The 19,738-nt window shown below is 37.3% G+C and overlaps 2 protein-coding genes and 1 long non-coding RNA gene across 7 annotated transcripts in view; 2 read left to right on the top strand and 1 right to left on the bottom strand.

The window, feature by feature from the left end:
• The window catches only part of LOC136259450 (uncharacterized), a 53,463-nt gene extending 52,082 nt beyond the window's left edge, over positions 1 to 1,381 (top strand). For all 5 annotated transcript variants that reach the window (XM_066052961.1, XM_066052950.1, XM_066052956.1 and 2 more), the window contains 2 exons: positions 664 to 817; positions 1,079 to 1,381. In XM_066052961.1, the coding sequence (XP_065909033.1) occupies positions 664 to 817; positions 1,079 to 1,157 (233 nt within the window). In that variant the 3' untranslated portion in view covers positions 1,158 to 1,381. The remainder of the gene's footprint in view (positions 1 to 663; positions 818 to 1,078) is intronic.
• Positions 1,382 to 4,652: 3,271 nt separating this feature from the next.
• On the bottom strand, positions 4,653 to 12,901 carry LOC136259478 (uncharacterized). The gene is made up of 2 exons (XM_066052968.1): positions 12,886 to 12,901; positions 4,653 to 6,204 (listed from the first exon to the last, which is right to left on the bottom strand). Exon 2 carries the CDS (start codon positions 6,191 to 6,193, stop codon positions 4,832 to 4,834), a length of 1,362 nt encoding a protein of 453 aa, XP_065909040.1. The 5' UTR covers positions 6,194 to 6,204; positions 12,886 to 12,901; the 3' UTR covers positions 4,653 to 4,831.
• Positions 12,902 to 16,778: 3,877 nt separating this feature from the next.
• LOC136249055 (uncharacterized) lies at positions 16,779 to 18,517 on the top strand. The gene is made up of 3 exons (XR_010698024.1): positions 16,779 to 17,388; positions 18,293 to 18,358; positions 18,441 to 18,517. It is a non-coding gene; the product is annotated as an uncharacterized lncRNA (long non-coding RNA).
• The last annotated feature ends 1,221 nt before the right edge of the window (positions 18,518 to 19,738 follow it).

Genomic DNA, 19,738 nt, shown 5'->3' with positions numbered 1-19,738 from the left:
TCAGTGGGTGAAAAGGATCAACAGTACTGACCCACTTACAACGTTGTTGTGTATATAATGTACATAAACTGTAGTATGTGGAATCCCTCTTCTGGATACTTATAATACTGTTCTAATAGCATGTTTTTGTTTCATGAGTCAAAGTCCTGAGTGAAGGAGTGTATAACATAATTTGCTTTAGTTTGTACAAAAAAGGTTCATGATAAATATGATTTTACACTGAACGAAATTTATTTTCCATGACTACTATCTTTAGTAGCATTATGGCAAAAGGATTGTCAACCACAATCTTTGATATTTGATGTGTCTTAGTTGAAAGCCAATAAATACAATTTAGCTGAGCCATGTACACTACAAAATAGCTTAATTCACATCCATGGTTAAGGTAACTACTTCTGTAAAATATCATGGAAATTTTTAAATGTAGCATATGAATATCATTTTACTACAAAAAAAGTTAATTACAGTATACAGTCTAAAGTTTTACAGTATACAGTCTAAAGTTAAGTTTCCACTTTCTAGATTTCTGACATTTTGCTACCATATTAATATTGGTGACTATAAACTACCTTATTAAATGCACTGGTCAAAAATAATGTGGGCTCCTTTTGGCTTTCCATTTGAATGGCACAATGGTACCTTACCTGTGCTTTTTATGCAAAGGTCAAGAAGGATACTCCTATTCCAGTGAAAGACTAAAGGAACAGGTTGGAGTGGTAGAGGCTGGAATGTTCTGGGCTGTGCAGGGAGAAAATGCTACGCTAAAAGCTGAGAAAGAGAACGCGATAGTACAGTATGAGAAGATTAAGAAGGAACTGTAAGTTGAAAAAAAAAATTGGTCTGCAACTTCAAACATAGAAAGCTATAAATTCCATGTACTGACATGATACTAATACATAGCACCATCTCAACCCTTAGACACTACAATACTTAGACATGGCTACACTCGTTATGCTCACACAACATGTGATGTATGCTATGACCTCCCTTGTACATACAAATCCCTTGTACATACAAATAGATCCATGATTCAACATATTGCAGCACAATTATATCTCTCTACATTTTTGTACTGTAGCTTGCGAATCAGAGGAGAAAGAGATTCAGTCACTAAAAAATATAGAGCACTTGCCGAAAAAAACTCTCAACATGTATGAATATACTGTATAATTATAAGTTTTTTATTGTAAAGACATTTGACACATAATGTAAACTCATCTTATATCAAAGTGTTGAGCACTTTTAATTGTTAGAATTAGTTCTTGTTATTTTGCCATTCGTGTTTTGTTTAGGTACATATGTAGTGTACATGTATGTATGTGTGATGAAAGTTTTGTATCAGAATAATAGTTGCAGTCAAGAATATCAAGATAAACAATAACACGTTATAGTAGAACCCCTCTTATCTGGACTTCATACTGCTGTTCTTATATCTGAAATGTCCATACTGAGTAATGTATGATAAATATGTTAACATACTTAGTAATTAAAGCATAGTACCAGGAGTTCATAGTAGTATGAACTACTACATAATTTAGTGGACAGAGAGCAGTTTCTACACATTTATCATTGGGTGTGTGGATTCAGTGGAATGGAATGTAACAGTAGATGGAGTGGGAACATCCTAGAGTGACTATCAGTTATTGAAGCAGCCTGTCACGATTATGGTCATGTGCTGTACTGATGTGTTGAGACTAAGTACATCACTAAATCTAGGTAAAGTGATATAGGCTATCCACGCAGTCTTCGACAATCAGTTCCTATAGGCTGTATAGGAAAGGGGGAAAAAGAAGTGTCGAGGCCAACCATATAGGCTAGCTTTGCAATTACAAAAAGAAGCACAAAAACATCCAAGCTGGTGTGGCCTTAAAAAGCCTGGATAAAAAAATGTGAAATGGCAGCCAAGGCAATGATGTTAACAAATGCTAATAAACTTTAACAATGTACACAGCCATTGTTAATTTATTAGCATTAACATCATTGCAGTCATTTCTTGGCCGCAACTTTTGATTTCACAACTTTTTTTTGCCCAGGCTTTTTAAGGCCAAAACTTCACAGCTTGGCTGTTTTTGTGTGGATTGTAAAATAATATTGACTAAATGTACATGTAGCTAAACAAATCATTAAAAATCTTCTCCCTCATAATCCTCATTCCTATAGTAAAGAAAAACGGCAAGTTAAAAGAAATATCAAAAACTGGCTTTACAGGTAGGTATAAAATTACAAAAAGAAGTGATATCTTTAAAAAAAAAACAAAAAAACAGTCAAGCTGTACAAAAAGGGTGCAGCCACCAACAGAACCAGGGTGAAAATACAAATCCAAGGTGGCAGCCAAGAAATGGTTGTGATGGTTGGTTAATGGCAAAAAAATTAATAACAACAATTCAGGTGAATTTGTGTTGCCTCTTTCACTAGTAGTGCAGTACATAAGCCCTTAAAATCGACATAATCGTTCACTTTTTGATAAAAGCATCCATTTTTTTACAGAGTATATTGAGCGTGCACTAAGTGTTTTAAGAAGGGGAGGCATGTAAAAAGTCCTCAGGAACACCCTTTTTTGCACCCTGACAAGAAACTATTTGTTACCTTAAAAATCAATCATGTTTCTATCAAGTTAACTGCTGGGCCTAGTATCATAGTAGTACAAAGCATACAGCTGGAACATAATAGCCTATTAGTAATCTATAAAAAAACAAATAGTTTTCTCACCTAGGCAGTAAACAAAATCACTAAAATTTCCATTTGCAGGGATTCTGTTAAAGTTTTGGACCTTCAGTGTTGACGATTGCGTAGTACTATGTACAAGGATCATCCTGATGTGTATCGTTTCTTTATTAAAGGGGTATAACAAAAGTTATTTAATGCTAAAGTTTTAATAGGTCACAGGTGGATATCTCAACAGAAAACCATGAACTACAGCAGTTCAATTATCAGGCACAGAGCTCGAACAAAAGGTCCCTTGTCCTTATACTGGGCACCATATGAAAGGTAATTAAATTTCTAGTTTAATGAAGGCAGTTGCAAGTTGTTTCAACATCTTGTTCTCAAGTTACAGCGCTTTCAATGCAGTGTAATATAGCATAAGCAAGAAAAGCACAAGGATGAGTATTAAGGAATTTCTTAGTGCTGTGATAATGCTCAAAATAAGCATAAAGGAGCTGGGTTCCAATGAAGTGAGATTTTGAGCACTAAGAAGTACCTTATGACACATCCTTGTGCTTTTCTTGCTTATGCTATATTACACTGCATTGAAAGCGCTGTAACTTGAGAACAAGATGTTGAAACAACTTGCAACTGCCTTCATTAAACTAGAAATTTAATTACCTTTCATATGGTGCCCAGTATAAGGACAAGGGACCTTTTGTTCGAGCTCTGTGCCTGATAATTGAACTGCTGTAGTTCATGGTTTTCTGTTGAGATATCCACCTGTGACGTATTAAAACTTTAGCATTAAATAACTTTGTTATACCCCTTTAATAAAGAAACGATACACATCAGGATGATCCTTGTACATAGTACTACGCAATCATCAGCATTGAAGGTCCAAAACTTTAACAGAATCCCTGCAAATGGAAATTTTAGTGATTTTGTTTACTGCCTAGGTGAGAAAACTATTTGTTTTTTTATAGATTACTAATATAATAGGCTATTATGTTCCAGCTGTATGCTTTGTACTACTATGATACTAGGCCCAGCAGTAACTTGATAGAAACATGATTGAATTTTAATAGTAACAAATAGTTTTCTTGCCAGGGTGCAAAAAGGGTGTTCCTGAGGACTTTTTACGTGCCTCCCCTTCTTAAAACACTTAGTGCACGCTCCATATACTCTGTAAAAAAAATTGGTGCTTTTATCCAAAACTGGATGAATATTTGGCTTAGGTGCTGGACTATAGGATTCAGCACCAAATTCACCTGAATTGTTGTTATTAAAAATTTTGCCATTAGTCTATGATCACAGCCATTTCTTGGCTGCCACCTTGGAGTTTCACATCTTTTTTCACCCTGGCTTTTATGGAGGTCACACCCTTTTTTTACAGCTTGGCTATATTTTGATTAGATAACTATTAAAAAGGGATGTGTGTAAAATAGTAAACTGCTAACCCAACCGGCACACAACAACCTTACCTAGTTTGCATCCTCCAGACTTTTGTTCCTCATTTATCGTAGCCTTATGCTTAGCCCACTTTACAATTAGTCAACACACGTCAAGTGTATATGTGGCTTGCAACAAATTCAGTGACTCTAATTAATTAGGATGCCTACTGTAACATTTTGTGAATTTTATACATCATATCAAAGGAAAGAATGACACTGGTTGCAATTGAAATGCATGACAAAATGATGCATGCCAGCACCACATTAGCTTGTGGCTAATTGTTTTGTTTAGCTTTTATCTATTACACACAGGTAGCTGTATTCCGTACATTAGTTAGCTTAGCTAGCCACCTCTACCATCAGAGGCACATTGTGAAAATTACCAGACAATCCCCGTTTTATGCTTCACTGCAAGCAAAAAAAATTAGACACAAAAGAACATACAAAAAATAATAGTTTTGAACGAGTAGACTTTACAGGCTATAAACCTTGTATTTTACAGCTTATGTGCACGTATTCAATTTACATAAGTGATGACATCTTTTGACTTCATAATTCTGCATATATCACAAAATTAATGGACAACAATTTCCCAACATTTTTTTTCTTATTGATCACCAACAATCAAAGTTTTACCCATTAAATACTTTGTAAGATACAACATTTCTATTTGCACTATTTTCACACAAAAAGGAATTTAGCTGCTACTTATAGCTAGCAAGTACAAAGTATAGTCATGAATCTATCTTCTCTGAAGATTCCAAACCATTCATCCACTCAATATATTCACTGAGCTTTTCCCTCAACTTCTTTTCATTCACTCCTAAACTTGCAAGAGTTCTGTTGAATTTAGGAGCATAACTAGCTTTGACTTTAGTATAATCATGTGTGGTGCATTGTATTCTAACAGCATTAGACATCACATCATCTGGTATTGGAATATCACAAAATGAGTAAATATGTTGAAGAGTAGCACTCAAATTGTTCACATACATGGTGAATGGAATAACAAGCTTGTTGTCTGCAGGCTCTTTGTAAAATAACATTTCTTGTTCACAATAAGGAATTTGTGTTTGCAGAGTATAACTACGAATGGTTCTCAATGTAGCAGCAAACAAACCAAATTGCAATTTAGCTGGTCCATCTTCACCCATAACTTTTGCCAGATTAATAAAACTGGATAAACGATCCAATGGGTTCCGCACCACAACAAAAATCTTTCCTTTAGGATAGTGTTGTTCAAGAGGCTTAGCACATCCAAGAAAGTGTCCTTTCACTAGCATCCGCTGGTTAGGTTTGCCACGGTAGTACATTACCTTCTTCATCACACAGCTGGTGAATGGTACAAAATTTCTAAAATAATCCTCATTCATTGGTCTATCAAATCTAGTATACAACCATGCCCAACACATAAAAGATGAACCCAAGTAAGTGTAGCATATTCCTAAATACCAAAATTGTAATATGCTATCCCAAGTTTCTGATTTTGAAATCACCAATGCATGGTGTTTTGTTGCTTCCTTGCCAAACAAGTTATAGTTCTGAAGTTTCTTTTGCATTCCTGTTTTAACTAAAAGTGGCACAAATAACTTCCAAACCCAAACATAAGGGAACATTCCTTCAGCTAATACTGGAGTAATAAAATTATTTGAGTCTTTTTCTAAATAATCACAAAGCTGAGAGGATCCACTACGGGGTGCTGTAATCATGAACACTGGCTCTTCAATGTTAACTTTGTGGTATGAAGAACATACCAATTCGTCTATGTACCAACACACTCCATTAACTGGTACTTTGATTAGAGAGGCAAGTAGTATTAAGAATAGCAACACTCGATTTGTGACTGGAATGTTTTCTTTTGGTTTCCCTTCAGTAAACACAGCCATAAAACACCTGTAAAATGTTGACCAAGGTGGTATTATTGGAGGTAGCCCCCATATGAAGAGACCCAACACAAAAAATGGTAGACAAGGTACAGATATGGTAAGCCACAAAAGTGTGGTAAAGTACTGAAGTAAAATTGCCTTTAGTGCTGAAATCAAATTTGGGCATTGGTGATCATCTTCAAAATCAACCTCTTCAATTAAATCATCCATTGCTGTGTGTCCTGCATAAAATAACATGGATGGAGTTTAAAGATATCAGAGGAGAATATATGAGTACACAAGTATTAATTAAGACACAGGGTACTGTGTCATACTGCCCAAGAAGCCAGCACACCACAAAGTGAGTATAATGACAGGAAGAAAAAAAAATGCAATTTTCACCCATTTGTAGCTCCATGCTACCTTCACATAATGAGACGATTTGTGGTGTGGAGATGTCCTTCACCTTCAGTAGTCCATATACCAAATTTGAGCTAAATAGCTTCAAGTGTTCCTGAGATTATGAGACTTAAAATATAGGCTTAATTTCTTGTGTTTTTTTCTTATTTCTTCTTTTTGCACACTGACATAGAATGCAAACTCGCTATCCAATGTCCTTGAAATTGGCACACAGAAGAAGGGTTTTAAGGTACCAGGTTTGGCTGGAATGTGATAAACAGTCAAGGAGTTATTAGCAAAAAATAACACAGGGTAAACCGTTTATGGGAAGAAGCTGATAATCTGCATGGGGCTAAGTTTACTATTGAACCTCAAACCTATTGTAGTTTGAAAGAAAGCGAGCTAAGACCATGAAGATGCAGCAAAAAAAACCACCAGTGTGTCATAATTCTGCATGCATCACAAATGATGATGACAATAATTTCCCAACATTAAATATTTTGTAAGATACAACATTTCTATTTGCACTATTTTCACACAAAAAAGAATTCAGGCCTTATTTTAATTTTTAAGATGCTGAAGACAAATGTGACTGGATCTACGAAAACCGTTCTTATCGCCCAAGACAGGAAGTTTGATTTTTTCACACAAACACAAAGCTTAATGAATGTACTATCAAGTTTCACTGCCACATTCGACCAGAGTGAAGCGGGCTGCTTTTTTAAAGCACAGTGGCGAGTCGTACGAGTGATCTGGGGTCTTGATGGAGCCCTGGCCAACCAGGAGATGGCTGTGTGTGGCTGTACAACTCTGTGGTGCTGGACAATGACCTGTGCTGTAATGCCTGTAAATTTCCTTTCATTTTAGCCAGTTCTGGGCCCTGGATGGCCCATAATTTGGCCTAATTCATCCCAACACGTTTCTTTTCAATTTTTGAACACCATCTTGCCCGCCTTCCAGGGCCCCCACCTCCCACCCTTCTGGAGCTCGCCTGATACAGACAACCTCGGTTTAAAAACTATCTAAAATGGTGGGAAACTTAGCTGTTGACTACTTCTTCAGTGGATGATCAGGAAGGTAAGAAATTGTTGTGAAACGTGTGAAAATTTGGTATGCGTAGCTACCACCATTGGCCAGCTATAACACTCTGAATATTTAAAACCGACGTTTCTCAATACTTTTAAATGGGCGATAAGACCGGTTTTTCCAGAGACAGTCACAAATGTCCTTACATATTCACAAATGTACAGACATAGAGTCAAATTGTACAGACATGAGCACTTTATATGCACTGCTGGAATTGGAATAAGGGAATTTCCATTGAAAGTTTTGAGGTTAAATACAACCGCATAGTTGCAACATATCACCAGGCTGTGGTCATTACAGCTGCTGGTGATAGCAGTGCGCACAGAAGAAGGGTTTTAAGGTACCAAGTTTGGCTGGAATTTGATAAACAGTCAAGGAGTTATTAGCAATTATTCATGAAAAATAACACAGGGAAGAAGCTGATAATCTGCATGGAGATAACTTTACTATTGAACCTCAAATCTATTTTGTAGTTTGAAAGAAAGCGAGCTAAGACCATGAAGATACAGCAAAAAAACCAACAGTGTGTCACAATTACGTGATCGAGATTTGCTAACAAAAATGATTACTTGCCACACCTACCAGACGAACCGCTCAGGAAAATGAGTTAAAAATCAGTGTACAGATAAATTAGGAGATAATTTTTTTTATTCCTTGTTTCCCGTCACTGCCCACATCAATTTTTAGATAGCCACACCAAATTTTAAAGATCACATGATTGCCCCATTTCATGATAGAGGAAGGCGCAGAATGACCAAGTGTCAAGATAAATTTATTTAGCAGTGCATATAACCATAGCAGAAAAGCAAGGGCGTCGGAACTGGGGGGCCAGGGCCCCCACACTATTTTTAAAAGCATGTTTTGCCCCCCCACCCCAGTTTATGGGAGTTGTTGACTACTAACGATCAAACCAGAAATCATGAAGACTTTGGTGAAGTTGATTTATCAAGTAGTCTAAAGAGAAACGTACAAGGATGCTGAAAATGAAAGTGGCCAACCGTGAACGCAGTGTGGCATTCACGTGATCTATACTCAACACCTACTAGAGTAGACATCCTGCTTGTAGTTCCTTAAAGGTAATGATGTTTCACTTTGCGGATAACAACTGGTAATGTTGTAATCCTTGTAGTGTGAAGTACGTAAAGCTAGCATAAAGAGAAGACCTACACGTGACCATGATATATATACATACATTGAGCATGTGCAGTAGGTGTAGAGGAGCATAGCAGACATTAGCAAGATAGGGAGTGAAGAGATATAGCTATGTAGTATAGGTGTAGGGCTATTAGCTAGTGATAACACACTCCACAACATCTTTATATAAACACATGTATGAATTGGATACAGGGGCTGTATCGATGGGACCTTCTGTCTGCATAGGTGTTGGATCAGTTTAAGGTTAACTGGTTATGGCTATCTTTGGCCCCCCACTCTGAAAATCGTCCCTACGCCCTTGGAAAAGTAACCAATAGTTTTAGATTGTCTTCACTCTTGTTCAACAGGGTGCATAGTCTCTGCACTTTTCGAAATACTCTAACAGAGCAGTCATGCATAACATGCAAACTAGAGTTATTCCTTTAAATTACTCACGCTTCTGCTCATCTTTTTTTGTTTTGTCAACTATTTTGGTACTAGGGTGATAAGTTAAATGACTGCATGGTAACAATCTTGATCTTATAAGTGGTAATGTTGGAAATATTTCATAATAATTTCAAATGTTGTAAATAACTAATTTTATGACTTTAGATTTATGTTTCATAGTTAATTTGATTATATTGTACTTATCACGATCAATAAAGTTCAGTTCAGTTATTTTACCAGCATTAAAATTATGATACAATTAATATTGTCCTTTTACAAGTGCAAGAAAAAATTAGGAATTTTCCATATGAGTAGGGACTGCAGCAATAAAAAGCACTGAAACAAGCCGCTAAGACAAAACACAACTGAATGATTGCATTTTAATCCCTACTTTAACCATACATCATAGCAGGCTAAAGTAGGGATTAAAATGCAATCATTCAGTTGTGTTTTGTCTCAGCGGCTTGTTTCAGTGCTTTTTATTGAAAATTCCTAATTTTTTCTTGCACTTGTTTGTGTACTTTTTAAGTAAATTTTTATTCAATAACCGTATTTAGTAATCCCCCCCCCCTTCAATTCTCGAAATACACAGCTAAACGTTCCTAAGAATGCGGATTTTTAACAAACTGCTTTAAACAACACATTACCCACAGAAGTATCTTTTCAACTGTTTTATAGCGTGTCTACAGTATTATTTTCCACTAATTCTCTCAACAAAGCCTCAGGGCTGCTATTATTTTTAGTTCGCGTAAGTACGGGTCACGCCCACTTTCTAGATGACGAGATACGTGAGCCTATGAGGCCTACTACGGTGTTTTTCAGTTGTAGTACGCCTGAAAAGTGCTCTGGGAAAGCTACCCAGAGTCTGTAGAGAGGCGCCATATACAACCGGTTTTTAAACTCGGAAAAGAAACCACCTTCGAGCCAAAGCAAACACACTCTAATCCTTATGCGTGTAGTGGCGATGTTGTACAGGCAGCAGCATATCCCGAGGTGTATCCCAACATTAAAATCACGTGCTTGCTACAATTATGCTACACGTTTACTCCAATATGTTGGGGCGCTGTGGTGTGCGTGCTTTGATGGAAGCCGTACCCATGAGAGATGGCCACAATAAAGAAGGATCAAAGATAAAACAGTAAGACAGTAGCGCACACATCGTAGGTATTTAATATTGTGAAAGGTTTTTTCTCCACAAAATTCGAAGTGTTTCCGCCAAAGAAGCAAGGCTGTAGCTGTAGCCAGTTTTCCGCTACGCTTGACTGAACGCATCAGTGAGGCAGTGAGCCAGTGAGGCAGTGAGGCAGTAGAAAATTCGCTAAAATAATATTTTTTTTTAAATTTCGTAGCACCTCGTCGGAAACGTTTCGGGTCGTTCTGAAGACACATTTGGGCTTGTTTATACCTGACCAATACTGTGAAATGGCCGTGAAGGATTTCTGAAGATGATTTTGGGTAGATTTTTCTTTGTGGACCACACCCACACCTTCATCGTCCTTACTATACAGTACTATTGTACTGTATGATATAGGCCTAGAATACATAGTAGTTCAAACTAGTCTGACAGGTTTAGAATGTTCTAGCATAGTCTAGTATACAAAACAAAGTCCTATATATAAAATGCTATAAGTTAACTCCTGTAAAGTGTTAAGTGACCTAAAGGTAATTATATAAAATTATTTATTATCTCTTGCATCATCTGCAACACTCCCCCCAAGATGTTCCTTCAATCTTTCTCTTGCTTTTAAAGCAGCCTGTCTAGTAGGACGCAAATCTTTCAAGCCCTTTTGCTTAGACTCAGTCTTAGCATTATCATCTTCCACAGTACAATTGATATCTGGACACTCAATGGGGTAGAGTAGATTCAGTGCTCTGTGTAGGCATCTTCTTGTGGGTAACGTTACTTCAGCTGATCGAATAGCATTGTCTCTTCCCTTGATCAATTTGCTTATCTTTCCTATCTTCTACTGACCTCGTGGTAAACTTTCTTTAATCAACCTCCAATTTGAGGTTTCTCTTTAGAAGAATTTCGAACTTTTCTCAATGTTGAGTCACTTCGCTCTCTTAAGCTAAGTAAGTAATCACTTGATTTCTTTTGTTCAGTTGATTGTGATTGAATTGACAAGATAACTTGCTTTTCTTTACCTTGTTCCTGTTTCCTCTTTCTACGGATGGTGTTGCCCCTAACTTCTTTCTGCTCATGAACTGACTTTAGTGAATTATTCTCTGTGGTAAATTTCCTTTTTAATGTTCTCTGCTTCTTTGGGAAAGGCTTAGTCCATTGTTCTTTTCTCTTCCCTTCTGCCTCCTGTTGACTTCTTTACTGTAGTGGAAGATTCAGTTAAGGTAAGCATATTGTGTGTAATGGCCTCTGTATCTGTGGGTGCTACTCCAATTGCACTCACAAGTAAGTTTTGCTCACTCACAACTTTTGTTTTAGATTCCATTTTTCCTCCAAAAATCCAACCAAGTTTGGATTGAAACATGTAGAGACCATTACCAAGATCTATTTTCCTGGGCTGCAATAAATTAAAATAATAATCATTCCCTACCAACATGTCGACTTGAAAGGCTTCTGCACTAGTGACAATGGTGTCAGCAAGCTTATCCTCTAAATCTGATTCTTTCAGAAACTTGACATCTGTTGATGACAATGGAGTGCAGGTTATTCTTCCAGTGATACTAGGAACTACTGTAACATCCACTGACATAACACTTCCATCTTTCAAATGAAGCTGTAATTTACTTGATTTGCATTGATGCTTTGTGGACTGATTTGCACCAAACGTGGCACGCCACTTAATTAGACTGATTATTATTTTTATGCGAGTCTAAATAATCGCAGTACAAAACCAGCCAACAATGGGTTTCAGTGGGGATATTTAGATACTGGTTTACAAGATTATGCACTTTGTTTGTAAGGGGCCCCAGATTTCTTGAGTCCAAGGGACTTCAAATGCTTGTTGATATAATTATGACTACACTGAGGCTCGCATGAAATTCCAAATACTATTTATTAGGCAATTATAAGGTAATTAAGCAGCAGCAGTACTATAGATTATCGAGAGGGATAGAAAACTACTTTTTACATGCGCACTCCTCACCTACACAGTTCCATTTACACCTTTTTAAAACTCTCTTATAAACGTTTGTGAAGAAAAGTTTTCTTCGGGGTCTACAGTAGCACAAGGCGACTTCGTAACTCGAAGCAGAGCCGCCTAATCATTGTTATTGAGGAGTAAGCCGTACCACAAATTCACACTTCAAAGGGCATGAATCGTTTTGAAGTTGAACACGTTTTGCCACTTTCAGTCACAACGACCAAAGAACTCTTTCATTGAAATTTTAATACGTTTCGGGGTGTATAACATTCATCAGTGAATGGCTACATCTGTCAAGAATTATCCAATTCCATTCCTGTCGCTGGTAGGGTGTACCACAAGCTCGTGAGCTGGTGTAGGTGAGGAGTGCACATGGGAATAAAACTTGACCAGGCAGCGGATAGTGGATGCAACGCCAAGTGAGCAATACCAGAGAGTACTATAAACCATTTCGTGCCACTAGTTAGTGATAAAGAATCGCGTAAGGCTGATTGTTAAAACAAATTTTAATGAGTCACGTGATAGTTTTCTATGGCAGTACTAGTGCCCACACATGTACTAATACCTCCTCTGTTTGTATGAACATGTTTGCACCTTCAAACAATCCCAGAATCTGATGAAATGGCTATTGAGTTTCACCAGACACCCTTTTCCAACCCCAATACAAAAATAAATGAACGGTCTGGGCATGAAACCAGGATATCAATGTGTGTAAAATGGCAAACTACTAACCCAACAGACACAAAACAACCTCACCTAGTTTGCGTCTTTCGATTGCTTCTGCTTGCACCATAACTACTCCGCAATTGCAATCGCGACCTTTGCACTGAAACTGATTCCGGCAGCAAATCTAAATAATTAGGGTTCCCACTTTAGACCGTTCTAAGGATCGGCTGGAAAACCTGTTACAGAGAGTCAGAAACCACCTGAGCTGAGTAACATGAGTACGGGATAGTGCATTTCAGGTGACACGGAAGTTGGATGAACCGCGTACCGTATATAGAGTCAACTATCAATTATCGGGCACTATGGTTTTCAAACAGCTGCCATTTATTTAATGGAAATCCAACAGCTTAGGTTAATGTACCACAAGGTAGCCTACACTAAGCAGTAATTATCCTGTATGTAGAATTAATAACATGAGAGCTGCAGCTAATATCGGTAGTATGCAAGGTCCGATAAATTCCAGGTTCGAACAAAACTATCCATTTACGAACATTGCGTTTTACTACCAGAAAACAATGTCCAATTTTTTTCAAATTTATGTATATTAATGTACCTGTGCAGGGGGGGGGGGTCTTTGGGGTCTCGAGACCCCTCCTTCAGGTTGAACCTCAAACAGGAAATCTAAGACAGAAAGTGCATGGAGGAAAGCAACAGATCACGAAAGATCGATATACTCTAATAGAGCAGTCCCGAACTATTCTGATTAACTATGATATAGCATCACGTGATGATAGCTCACGTGATAAGGATTGTTTAAAGTTCAGCAAATGGCGGAAGACACACGCTTACTGTGCGTAGAAGAGCTGGCAGCTGCAAGGGAGCAATGGAGTTTGTAATCACTGATATTGTTGTAAAGGTACGTCTGATTTGTACCACCCCAAAAACACCTTCGCTGTAAAAAAAAGGTGCATCCAAGAAACTACAAGTACCTGTAATCCAATATAATTAAAAACAGTTCAGTTGTAGGGAAAGACTTCATGAAAGTAAAAATAACTGGTGACTTAAAGAGCTGATATCTGGAGCGGCCAAGAATCAATCTTAATCCAACTACTTATACTAATTTTTTTTAATCCGTGCAAAAACACCTAGCATTGGCTGTAAAAAAAAGTGCACCCATGAAAGTAACTGGCAATTGAAATAGCTGATATCTGAAGCGGCCAAGAATGAATGCTGATATACAACTAATTAGAATTAACAAAAGTTTAACATTGAACCTTTGTCTTTCAGCTGTGTTCTACATTCACTCTTGCTGCATCATAAATTGATTTCTTTAACTCTAATTGGCTGGTAATTTGGCCGCCTTTTTTTTTGCTCTATACACTAAATATTAAAAAAAGCGGCCAAATTACCAGCCAATTAGAGTTAAAAGAAATCAATTTATGATGCAGCAAGAGTGAATGTAGAACACAGCTGAAAGACAAAGGTTCAATGTTAAACTTTTGTTAATTCCAATTAGTTGTATATCAGCATTCATTCTTGGCCGCTTCAGATATCAGCTATTTCAATTGCCAGTTACTTTCATGGGTGCACTTTTTTTTACAGCCAATGCTAGGTGTTTTTGCACGGATTAAAAAAATTAGTATAAGTAGTTGGATTAAGATTGATTCTTGGCCACTCCAGATATCAGCTCTTTAAGTTACCAGTTATTTTTAGTCTTTCCCTACAACTGAGCTGTTTTTAATTATATTGGATTACAGGTACTTGTAGTTTCTTGGACGCGCCTTTCTTTTTACAGCGAAGGTGTTTTTGGGGTGGATATCACTCATTTTTGTTATAGTGATAGTCTCACTGGTGGAACAACAAAATTGTTAAAATGGTAACATTTAGATGACTGATATTTGGAAATTAGCAATAATATTATTATCTTGGAGAGTCAAGCATGTGCACCTGTCATCGTGTTTGACAAAGGCATACACATTACAAACACTGTTCACACTGTAAATTTGGAAGTACGAATTTACAGTGTAGAATAGACAGACTGTTCTATTAGAGTATAAATCTATGTTTACTGTGGCATTCATTTACTATTAACAAAATTTTACAATATCCCATCTGTGGTAAATGCTTTTGATTATGCTCATAATTAGGAAATGCCTAATTAGTTCACAATTACTACACAGCTGGCTATTGACTGTTCTATTAGAGTATATTTATCTTTTTTATAATATTGTTTACAAAATATATCTGTGGAATAGACAGACTGGTAAATACTTCAGGCATCTTATGCTCAAACTTAAGCATTAACTGGGTGCCTAATAAATTACTACACAGCTATAGCTATGCATAATTTTGACTAAATTCATAATACAGACAATTTACTGCACAAGCACTGATGGATGGTAATACGACGCAATGCTTACCAGCAGCTATAGTGATCTTACTTAGTTCACTGTAGCTATATACACGTAAGTCTCAGATTACATTTCAAGTGTTTGTGTGTTGTGGCACTGTAGGGAAACACTATGCATCTCTTTGTCTCAATAACTGCATCATCATCATATGTGACCCAGTCTGAGTAAACCGGGCTTATCGCCTATTTAAAAGTATCGAGAAATGCCGGTTTTAAGTATTTAGTGTGTTGTAGCTCGCCAATGGTTGAAGCTATGTGTACCAAATTTTTACACGTTTTACATCAATTCCTTACCTTCCAGAGCATCCACTGTGCAAGTAGCCAACAACTAAGTTTCCCGCCATTTTAGATAGTTTTTAAACCAAGGTTGACTGTATCAGGCGAGCTGCGAACTGGGTGGGAGGCGGGGGGCCCTGGAAGGTGGGAAAGATGGTGTTCAAAAATTGAAAAGGAAGGCCAAGGGATGAATTAGGCCAAGTTTTGAGCCATTGAGGTCTCAAATCTGGCTAAAATGAAAGGAAATTCATAGCAGAGGTACTTATTCATCACCACAGAGCTGTACAGCCACATACAGTCATTCCCAGGCTGACCAGAGCTCCATTAAGGTCCCACACCACACGTACGGATCGCCACTGAGCTTGGGAAAAGCAGCCAGCAAAACCAGACCACTCAAGTCTAGCTGATTTTAAATGTGGAATTAGATAGTTTATTCATGTAGCTTTGTGTCCTGGGTGAAAAATCGAATCTGCTGACATGGGCGATAAGACTGGTTTTCTCAGACTGGGTCACATATTTAGATCAACTATTGTAACTGAGGTGTACAGATTTTCTAGTCATATAGAATCAATAAAGAGGGATCAGTAAAGAGGATGGAGGGAAACCAACAAGACATCAGATAATAGAACAATAATTATAGGAGGAACAGTCATAATGCACTTAAATAAAATATCTCAATTAATATTCAAAACTCTTTGCTGATACAATAACCATGAACTCTGCTCTGGCAATTATCTTATCATTGTGTAGAACATTATATAATTTGATTCTTAGTGTGTAGCTAGAGCCTTAGGCCTCATATTGCATGGAATAGCAATTTATACTGGCAGATGAAAGAATACCTTGTATACGCAACCTGAAAGCTAAATACATAATTATAGTCATTATTATCAAGAGTCCATGCAAGCATATAACAAGAGTTCATTTTAATATGGGACTCTAACCATCTTTTGGACAATGTAAATATAGGGCATCAGAGCCGGTACAGTAGATACAACCAGTGCATTGAGATCTGAGCCTTTTTGACTGGAATTAAACTTTCAAACTTGATGAAGCGAATTTGGTCACTGAAGGATTAAAAGTTGCAGTATACTGAACTAAAATTTTTTGAGGGAGTATGCCCCAGAGGCCCAGACTATATAGACCAGTTGACTTAGCCTTAGCTACCACTTTCACCTTACTTTAGTGCCCCTGACGTATCAGTAACATATAATAGAGTAGCTATAGAAAAAGCTAGTTAATGCCATAGGCATAGCTAGGGGCGGGAATTTTCCCTACCATCACGCGTTCTATGCAACCATGTGCATCATCGCACAAAAAATTAGCAGCACACAAACAATCCTATATATAGCTAGGCTATAGTACACACGTACCGCATTGCTGAGCCATGACTAAGGACAAGTACCACACAAGACTGACAATTATCATGTGATCTATTTAGGTGAAGTCCCTTGGAATGTCCCTGCAACACCCCAAGCGGACACACGTGATACGCGATTTCAATTAAAATTGAACTAATGTTGTTTAAAATGGCAGTCCAAGAAGGAGAGTGAGAGAGAAGTAATGAGACTACATTAAGTCTTATTGTAACTGGATTTCATTTCATGGTGAGGTGTACTTTAATGTAGAGGCCGTACACCGTTGCTGAAGTATGAAAGAATAAGAGTCTGGAGTGGAGGTTAACGAAACTGATTAGATCGAGGATTAGATCATCGACACACGCTGATTAATCGAATTTACAGTATTTTAGAGACCCGCCAGGCGAAAACTCCTAGTAGCTCCACTAGCTCGTATTATCTCATGGCGAGATTGCTGACAAGGTGTACGGACCAATTACCCAAAAACCGTGGCTATCTTGTCATTTTCCACTTACATCATCATCAGAAGTCTTGGAACTTTGGCTGCAGGTGAAAGAAAGTCAGTAAGCGAATCTGTGTCAGATATCAATGTTTGTATGAAAAAGTGTACTCATTAACATGTTCTGGTCTAAATTACTGAATTTATGTACAGTGAAACATATGAAGAAGTTTGCTGCATGGCACAGACATTATTTTGCTTAATCACGGAACACTGTAATTTTCACAAACTAACCTGCAGAACTAATTCACAGTGCTTTTGTTTCATTGTAACACTAATGTAGTGAAGGTTAACAATGGCTGTCAAGACATCGAAATAGATCAGAGCGTTCCTTTCCAAATATCCGGCATTCAATTCGCCATAGAAACAGTAAGTGATTTTCAACCTTAAAATGACAAGCTCAAATTTCCTCTGATTTCCTTCTGCTATAGCTTATCTTAATCGCTATTCACTGCTATTTCCAAAACTGGTTCGAATCTGAGGTATCTATCACGTGTCGTGGGTTATTATGCCTTTTATTGCATGACTCCAAAACACTCAATACAAAATGTATGGGGAAATTTGCTACACCCTGTCAGTTTAGGCCATTTTGACGAGCCTAAATTTCCATGAATTGGACTTCTTTTGGCATCATTGTACTCGCAGAGAGTTGCTCTACATGTATCAAATTCAGAAAGTTACTAAACAGACTCGAGATAGGCGGTACACGATAATTAATTTAATTTTTAATAATTTTTCAATTGAAATGTATTGGACATGCCTGTTCCAGCTGGCATTTTTGCCATGAACAAAAGTATAGCAAATGTCCGCAAACTTCTTGATATGCCTGTCTATTCAGTCTCTGTGTAACAATGTCAACTGTTTAAACGAATAAAATCCCCAAATGTTTATTTTATGTAAAAAGTGACAAATTTAAGTGTATTGCATTTAATGCTCACCTATCTGTTTTTACAGGCAATCTAGTCATAGTGATTCACCCACCAACAGTGGATGTGGTTGTGATACTTAACTCTGGACCAGGTAGGACCCTTACTAGTATTGTGAATTTCGGATCAGTTTACATACAGAACTCGAGGAATTATATTGTGTTTTCTTTTTGTAGTGCCCAATATTGTGACGTCAAAAGGTGTCATGAATTTCTACATAATTAGTTGATATTGTACTATCTCATAATAATAATTATGATGGTAACAAACTAATACCCAGGTTAGTTTACGTGTTGTGCGTATAGTATTAATGTTTTCCTTGTACCCAGATTTTTTGGTATATTGTACGTATTAATGGCACCGTCGGTTTTGCAGGTGCCATCTGGTCATAGCAGTTCACGTACTAGCAGTCGGATGTAGTCATGGTAAGTCACGTTTGACCAGGCAAAAATGCTTGCTTGTTGTTTTACAGGACTGGTCTCTTGTGTTGTCAGAATACCAAGCAAGTTGTGTTTTGTGGTGACCACAAGCCCAGCCCTAGTGATAATTGGCCAGTTGTCTGATTAGCAGCTTTGAGTTAAGGTATGTGCACAAGCTCACAGCAATTGCTTTGTAAGTTGTACTTTTATGCACAAGTGTAACTTAATGCTTAAGATCAGGTATTGGTTGTAAAATGGGTTAAACAATATATCAGGTATTTGCTTAGCTTAAAAGTGGGAATTGCAACAATTGCAATCTTGAATTTCCTGTTGTATAGCTAAGAAATATATTTAACATGTTGTACATTCTGTTTGGTGGCCACTTGTTGTTTGACAGGTCTCCTCGTGTTCATGTTTACATACTTAGGCACCAAAACACATTTACGTTACCTCTGGTACACCAGATTCACTTATAGCCTTGAATATAATTTTTTTAATGTTTAATTCAGTGCCTGCTTGTTGTTTTACAGGAATCTTGTGTCATCATGAAGACATCTAAAAAATAATCACTTGGTGTTAAACTGATGGTTATTAAATTTTTGTTATGTGTTATAATAGCACTGTTACATGTTTACTCTACTGCAAGAAATTTTCATAAATTCTGCAGCCATCTTATCCACAATTAGAATTGCCTTATTAGTAGCTGTCATGGCAGTTCACACTTCACGGCAGTTTCACACTTCCACAAAGCACCATCAGTGTAAGGTGGAGCTTGTGTTGTGGCTTTCATTATGTACGTAATGTAGGGCAACAAAATTTTGTCTGGAATGTGATTTGTGACTGTGTACATGAGTTTTGGTCATTCCACACAACTTGCAAAATATTTCTTGTATCATAAGTGGTGCATGGCACTAAATGGAGTATTGATAACGATTTATACACCTTCCCTAGTGTCTGTACATTCTTCACGCTTTCACACCTTGTTTATACTCATGTTTATAAGACATCTGCCGATTATAAACGCGTGTATAAATGCTCGCATGGGGCGTGGCACT

Source organism: Dysidea avara, chromosome 1 (assembly GCF_963678975.1).
Source record: "Dysidea avara chromosome 1, odDysAvar1.4, whole genome shotgun sequence".
Taxonomy (NCBI): Eukaryota; Metazoa; Porifera; class Demospongiae; order Dictyoceratida; family Dysideidae; genus Dysidea; species Dysidea avara.
This window is presented reverse-complemented; position numbering and strand designations above follow the sequence as displayed.

Excerpts from the sequence above, each read along its gene's own strand:
- LOC136259478 (XM_066052968.1), bottom strand. The coding sequence starts at position 6,193 with ATGGATGATTTAATTGAAGAGGTTGATTTTGAAGATGATCACCAATGC.